General features: G+C 32.6%; 1 protein-coding gene across 1 annotated transcript in view; it reads left to right on the top strand.

Annotated features, from left to right (window-relative positions):
- The window catches only part of LOC111366742 (two pore calcium channel protein 1A-like), a 51,581-nt gene that overhangs the window by 17,543 nt on the left and 26,378 nt on the right, over positions 1-7,660 (top strand). Inside the window, exons 4-6 of the mRNA XM_022987440.1 lie at positions 5,420-5,586; positions 7,049-7,154; positions 7,447-7,524. Of these exons, the coding sequence (XP_022843208.1) occupies positions 5,420-5,586; positions 7,049-7,154; positions 7,447-7,524 (351 nt within the window). The remainder of the gene's footprint in view (positions 1-5,419; positions 5,587-7,048; positions 7,155-7,446; positions 7,525-7,660) is intronic.

The raw sequence follows: 7,660 nt of genomic DNA, 5'->3' as shown, positions 1-7,660 counted from the left end.
TGACAAGTTTTTGCATGATGCATGCTTGATGAGTGAATCTTGATGAACGTTTGCATGCTTGTGTGTGTTTGGTAGTCTTGCCGATTATGATGTGATTATTGGACATATATAAGCTAGAAACTGTGGATTTAGTGCAGGAATTAATTTGCTAATACTTGTTGATGCATTGCTTGACACTCTTTTGCACACCACTCATGTCACGTGTTAAGTTATTGATTGGAATTTTAGAATAAATTAGGAGAAACCTAGAATAACCCTCTATAATATTAACCCGTAATACCACTTTAAGATAGTTTGGAGATGATTGAGCCATTGTAGGGAAACATGGAGATAAGTGAGGGCTCCGTGCATGAAATTATAATGTGTGGATTGTTTAAACTCGGAAGGTGAGAAATAGGTGAAAACTTTAAGTGAGATTGGTTTTGGAAGTCACATGTCTAGAAAAACAAAGAAGGGGCATAAAGTAAAAAGTGGAAAATTATCACTTCTCTCAAAAGCCTTTATGACTCGAGTAAGTAAGTCTGTAAGGCTTTAAAACCTGATACCCTAATGCCAACTGGTTTGGGAGTCATCGGCCTAAAACTCGTTACAAGGGTCATATAGAAAGCAAGAAAAGGGAGAAATTGATAAAAAGTCATCTTATCGAGCCTGTATAACTCGAGTGAATAAGATTGCAAGGGTTTAAAACCTGGTGCCCTAAAGCTAACTGGTTTGGGAGTCATCGTCCAAAGCTCGTTACATGGGTTATATAGAAAGCAAATGAGAAGATGACAATAAATAAATAAATAAATAAATAAATAAAAGCGCTCGTTGGACATTTGGTTGATAGAACTATAATCTCGATGCGAGGCAAGTAGCTTAGTTTAATCCTAAAAGGTTGAAGCAATCAAAATAAGGAGAGTCTCTACTTGTTGATATGTGAACTTGTAATGGTAAAATCTATCCAAACTAAGAGAGGGTAAGGATTAGAATTGTTTAAACTCCTAACCTTAGAATACACCCCGAAGAAATTGTGTGAAAAGAATACATTTGGGGATTGTGTATCTCTCGAGTGACATAAGGATAAATTTGACCACTATGGGTCTGGGATAAACTAATCATAAGCTTGATATGTTGACATGAGTTCACACACACACGTTGAGTATTGCATTTGATGAGTATAGGTTGATTCAATTCTCGCACTCTTGATATTGTTTCTATTATTATTACTAAGTCCAATTCTGAAACACGGCAAGCTATTAAGCCATGTTTGTTTAGCATTAAGTCACTACATTATTTGAGGACAAACAATAGTTTAAGTTTGGGGGATTTGATAAGTGTGTTTTTATACACTTATTTAGCTCACAAACATGACTTAAACATGGACAAAAATAGTTGAATTGTGACTTAATCTCGTTAAATTCATGCAATGTAGGTGTCTCTATGGAAAAGATGGAATTCAGAAGAAAAGAGCCGAAAAGGACCAAAACGGAACAAAGCGATAGTTCGGGGACCAAAAGTGCAAATATTAGAAAGCTGAGCTAAAGTGCAGAACTAGAATGAAAATATACCAAGTATGAGATTGAGGACGATACAAGTCGATCGGAGGAAGAAAGAAATAACATTGGACTGAATTGAAGAAAAGTGAGATGAAGGACTAAATTGCAATTAATCAAAAGATGAGCCGAGCAAGTGATCAAGGAATTGATTGACCCAAACATCAATTAGCAGTCAATATTTGATAATGGAACAAAGAAAAGAAAGAAAAGAGATCAAGAAAAGAGAAAACAGAGTTCAGGGACCAAGATAGCAAGCTTGTAAAGTTACAACCTTGCGGCCGCATGTAACTATACCATGCGGCCGCACATGAGGAGGCAGGGATTTTGTTGAGCAGAAAATTTGAACCATGCGGCCGCATGGCTTTAACATTCGAAGAAAAATCTGAACTTCCATTTTTAATTGAAACTCTTTCGGGGTTCCGTGAGGACATGATATAAAAGCCAAAATTCATCAGAAATAGGGCAGAACATCCAGGGAGAAGAAAAATATAACTTTTGGAGGCAAAAAACACGAACTTGAAGCCGATTTCACAAGGATTCAAGCGGGTTTTTAAGGTTTTATTCAAGATTTCAAGAATTTTCATACGGATGCTATTCTTTCTATTTATTAATTTCGTTTTTTCTGTAATTATGAATCTTCTAGGGTAGGTTTTCAATTACTAGGTGATCGATGAACCATTGTTTATTATTTAATTCCATATTTCATGAATTTAATATAAAGACTCGTTTGGATAATTTGATTAGTTTATATGCATTAATTTTCTTCCGCAATTAGTGGCTAATGATTGTGTGAGTGTTGATGACTTGTTTCTTACATTTGAGAGAAGTGGAATAGGTTCGATAAGGTGTAAATCAACATAGGGTCCGATAGGGGATAGAGATATACCCCTATGCTTTATGCAATTCTTTAATTGTTCACAAAACCACATGCATTTTTGTATATTTGCATCATTCATAAATATATAGGCTGGTGGTGTATAAAAATAGGTCTAATATATATCGAGAGAATATATTGGATAGAACTAGGAACATTGAATTGGCAAATTTCCATCGAGTCATTAATTTTATGAAATTAGGGTTTTTATAACTTCAATTGGGGATTCGTGATTCTAGTGATTTTAGTTTAATTCATTTCCATAAATTAGCTTTTGAATTTGCATAATTTCATTTACTTGAGTGTTTGAGTCATTTAATTAGAGAAATTTCGAAATTAGGGTTTCTAATTGAGAAATTAGGGTTTTCATTAGAAATTAGGGCTTTTTGTGAAATTAGGACTTTTTGCATTTTGACCATATTTTCACTCAATTAGATTCGGTTAAGGCTAGATTATATAGAATTGAACTACTCAATCTCTGAGGGACGATATTCGGACTTATTAAAATCCACTTTATTACTTGTTACGAACTGTACACTTGTGGTAGATTTAAATCGAAAGAATTATTTCGCGAACAGGCATGTTAATAGTGATGACGTGTTGCACTTTAATTTGTTCATTTTTTATTTTTTTTTAAATCATATTTCAATGAATGCATGCTCTTGTCAAAATTCCCTATTTGAGTAGTATGATTAATAGAATTATCCTAAGTGTACATTGCATGGATTATATCTTGGAGTACATTGTGTCGGAATTCAAAAAGTGTTGGATAGGAAAGTTTTTTTTTAACTGTCAAATCATGTGTCGTCACATAGCACAATGTCCATAATCTTGTCAAAAAAAAATGTGCATGTAGCATGATTAATCAAAATATGTAGAGACCCTTGAACTAGTTAATTAAATATTAAAATTACGCTATCGCATTCCAAAAGGGATAAATTACAATATGGTCCCTTCTGTCCCCAACTTTTATTTTATAACATTTATATCCTTCTTTGAATAATTAGCGAAGTTTGTCCTCCAAAACAATTTTATGCTCATCTTTTATTGATAATCTAAAATGTTGTTAAAAATACAATTTGTCTTCTCTATAAATAAACCAAAAATAGAGTCCACTCAAAACTTCTACTCCTTTTATATAGGCCGACATTTATTATTTTCTTGTCCCAATTAAATAGTTATGTTTCTTTATTGAGAATGTTTTATTTTGTTCGTTTACTATTATACCCTTATTTACTTTACCTAGTTTAAATTGTTTCAAAAGTTCAAATTATGGCTCCCAATGAATCTGATCAAAATAATTTATGAATGTAAGAATTGAAAATTTAACCATTCAATTTCTTTACTACTTCCATAAATAATTTACTCCTAGTGTGGTAATTAAATAAGGGTAAATTAGAAAAGTTTTTGACAAAAATTACGTTTTTAATAACATTACATAAGATTTCTTAATTCGTGTGAAAAACAAAATCAACTTATATAAGTCCCTGTTTGAGCCACATTATTGTAAAAATGAAAATGAAAAATATAGCCGTTATAGGCCCCACACAAGATATAAAAAGTCAAATATGGTGATTTGATATGATGGATAACGATCATATTTTTTATTTTAATAAAAAAATAATGGGGTTAAAACAAGGCGTAAATAAGATGGAGGGAGTACTATAATTGTAGTAGAGGTGACGTGGCCACTATCATGTCTAATGGGCAAAATGTTATTTTAAGTGATTTAATAAATTTGTCGTTTGACAAAAAGTTGGGTGGAAGGTAAATGCCTAATTTAATGGCAAATTTACAATCCATTTGACATGACTTTTCAGAAATTAAAAAAATAAATAAATAAATTTGAGATTCAAAAGTTACTTTTTAAATTCATTTGATTAATTTATATAAATGTTTCTTCATATTAGACAGCTATTAGAAGAAGCCAGTTCCTAATGAGCTCCTCTAAAAGTTTATTTAAAAATTAATTTTTAAAACATTAATCAAGGTAACTTCAAGCGAAGATGGTCCAATTTGATATCTTCTAGAAGCTCTTAGAGAGAATTTTTCTAAAAATTAATTTTCAAACATTAATCAAGGTAACTTTCTCAAGAAACTTTTCTACAAAAAGTAGAAGTAAAAAAATAAAAATGTTACCAAATGCCCTTAGATGTAAGGAGTCGGTGAGAACTAAATTATCTACCGTTGGGATGAAACATATTAAAAAATTGATCGGGGATGAAAATTAAGATAGATTATAAAGGTTGGGGACCTATGGTTTAACAAACTATTTTTTCTCTTATTTCAAATTTAGATAAAAAAAAAATTTAATTCAGTTGGAAGAAAGTTATTGTTTTTTTGGTTATGTGCATAGTCATTGCATTTCAAACTTTTTTTTGTCAAATTATTTTTGCGTTGTCAAAGAATTACCAGCACACAGGCTTGAAAAAGTAAATGAAATTCAGAACTTGACAATCGGCTTTATTTTTGAAAAAAGTCCATGTTACCCTCCTTTTTTGAAATGTTTTTAAAAAGTGGTGTTGGTTGGCAACAATAAATTGAACAATGAATAAAGGGCTTATTTGGCAATCCATATGAAATATTTTTTTCGCTACAGTATACTTTTGAAAATTGTCAGAGTTCATACAATAAAAACAGGAGTTTAAATGGTGATTAGTATCAAAATCTGATAAAATTTTGCCAAAAAAGCAGCACAAGATGGGGGCTTAATATTTCTTATATTTAGTGCTTGTTTGTTACGGATTAAAAGCCAATTAAAATCAATTTTTTCACCGTTATTTTACTATTTCAGCCTTCATTTTTGAATTCTTCTCTCAGGGTAGGACCCACTTAATCTCTAACGATCAAAAAATCAATTATCAAAATTCCTACCAAACAAGCTCTTAATTGAATTAAATTTTATCATGTTCAACTCGTGTGTTGGATTTGAATCTCTTCATTACGAAAATGATATTTGAACTTCTCTTTTTCCTTATATTTTTATTTGTTTTGGGGCCAAATGCAGGCTTTGTGGCTTTTATTTCTTCTATTCTCTAGCTGGCTGGCATTTGTTATCTTTGAAGACACCGAACAGGGGAAGACTTTATTTACTTCATATGGCACAACTCTATACCAGCTGTTTGTTCTATTTACCACTTCCAACAATCCAGATGTCTGGATTCCCGCATACAAGTATGTGGCTATGGAAAAATTGATTCTTGATTGCCTTTTTAGTTTCCTTTTTATAATTTTTGACCTCAGTGCTCATTGCAGCTCCAAACAACTAACACCCCCCACCCACTGAAAAAAGGAAAATAAAATGAAAAGGAGAACCTTTTGCATGCAAGGCAGTCACATTGCCATGATATACAAAGAAGAAAGATTAGCTTTTACTGCCAAAAAATCGTAATATACCTTTTTGAAGTTATTATTCACTTTTATAGTATACTACAGCTTGTCTTACACCCAGATCAGACTGGCTGGTCTGACTGGAAAACTGGATCTTAAAACTGCTCAGGTCGATGTTAACTGCTCACTCTGTAACTGATCTGCTGAAGGGCCTTTAAAATTAGATGGGGTTTTGAGCAACTGCCGACCTTGACCGCTAACCCCCGTGTGGGTTACAAAAGTCCTGAACTTTATGCTTGGAGACTTGAACCTGAGATACGTGAGCAAATCTTTGTAGTCTATACCCTTCGGCCACTATTACCCGTCAACATATAATTGGACATCAATTATTATATTCTTTTTTTAAGTCGTCAAATATCAGATTCTTTATATACTATTTTTTCCTTTACACGCTAAGAAATTGAAGAAGTTTCTTGATGTCAGATGCATATTACAAGTTAGACTAACATTTGACTGGCAAAGTAAAGTTTTCTAAATATATATCTTATTTACTTTATTGATATGAATAAATACGTAAACCTTGATTAAGAAAAAAGTTAGTGTGTAAGAGAAACGAGGGTGATACTAGGATTTTAAGAAGTCTATAAATTCTACAAGAAAACCTTTAAAAATCTCTTTTCATCTTCAGTTAAAAGACTTATTTTATGCAATGCATTATTGCCTTATTAGTTATGACCATTTTGCATTATGCACTATCTTTTTTTTATAATAATAAATAATTTTATTTATATTTAATTTGATAACCCAACAGTTGAACCAGTAAGTTTCATGCAACCTTGACCAGGTCAATATCCAGGCTGGTTTTAAAAACTACAGTATAAGTTCTAGTGATTTTAATGTGACATTAACATTATATAATTTCTCATATCGTTTGTTTACCAAGTACAGTTCTTTACCCTTGAAGGGCATCCATTAAAGGCTATTATCAGCTCTCTGTTTCTCTTTTCTTTTTTGTCAGAGTTATCATGACTGGACACCACCTTCCTCAGGGTGGTAATTCAGAGAGCCATCTTGGCTGGTTCTATCTTTTTCTTTGATGTTGATACTGTTGCCTGAGTTGTATATCAATGATCACCTACTTTGACACACCTGGACTGCATCACCGCCATAACACTAAAAATACAATTGCTTATACTGTCGGCTATCATACTGAACCTTTTGAACTTATAATAGATTTCGTACTTGCCTTTATTTAATTGAACTTCTATAACTTTACTGAATCCTCCATGCTTCTTCCTTTTTGTAGGTCCTCGCGTTGGTATTGCCTATTTTTCGTTCTCTACATCCTGTTGGGTGTTTACTTTGTCACCAATTTGATCCTTGCTGTTGTATATGATAGCTTTAAAAGTGAGGTATAGTTCTCTTTCACTATGCTGTCTTGCAAATTTTAAATGTTATTCTGGTGCTGCTGCTTTATATGTTTTTATCTTCTATTACTTTCTTAACTGGAAAATGTAAACCGAAATGACTTCTCTCATCACTCCTACACAAGGATTTCAGGCTTCAATATCCTAGTTCAGATGATGAATGTCCAGTATCTAGCTGTAATATTCTTTTTGTAGTTATTTTTGTCTTCTGTTGAGCTCCTGCTACATACACTGGCAACCAGAACCAGTGTGGGTCTAATCCTAACATTTATCACAGCTTGTTAAACAAGTGGCTAAGAAGGATCGCATGAGAATGAGGATACTGACGAAAGCATTTAATTTGATTGATAACAATGTAAGTAACATTTCGTACTTATGCTTTGACTGATTGCCAATTCTATTACCTCGAAAAGCTTCGAGCTATTTCATTTCTTTTACTTTGCTGCATGAAGATCCTTTTTTTTTGGCCCGGGTGGGGGGGGGGGGGGGTT

This window comes from Olea europaea, chromosome 18, assembly GCF_002742605.1.
Source record: "Olea europaea var. sylvestris chromosome 18, O_europaea_v1, whole genome shotgun sequence".
Taxonomy (NCBI): Eukaryota; Viridiplantae; Streptophyta; class Magnoliopsida; order Lamiales; family Oleaceae; genus Olea; species Olea europaea.
Note: the sequence above shows the minus strand (reverse complement) of the source record. Positions and strands in the feature narration are given on the sequence as shown.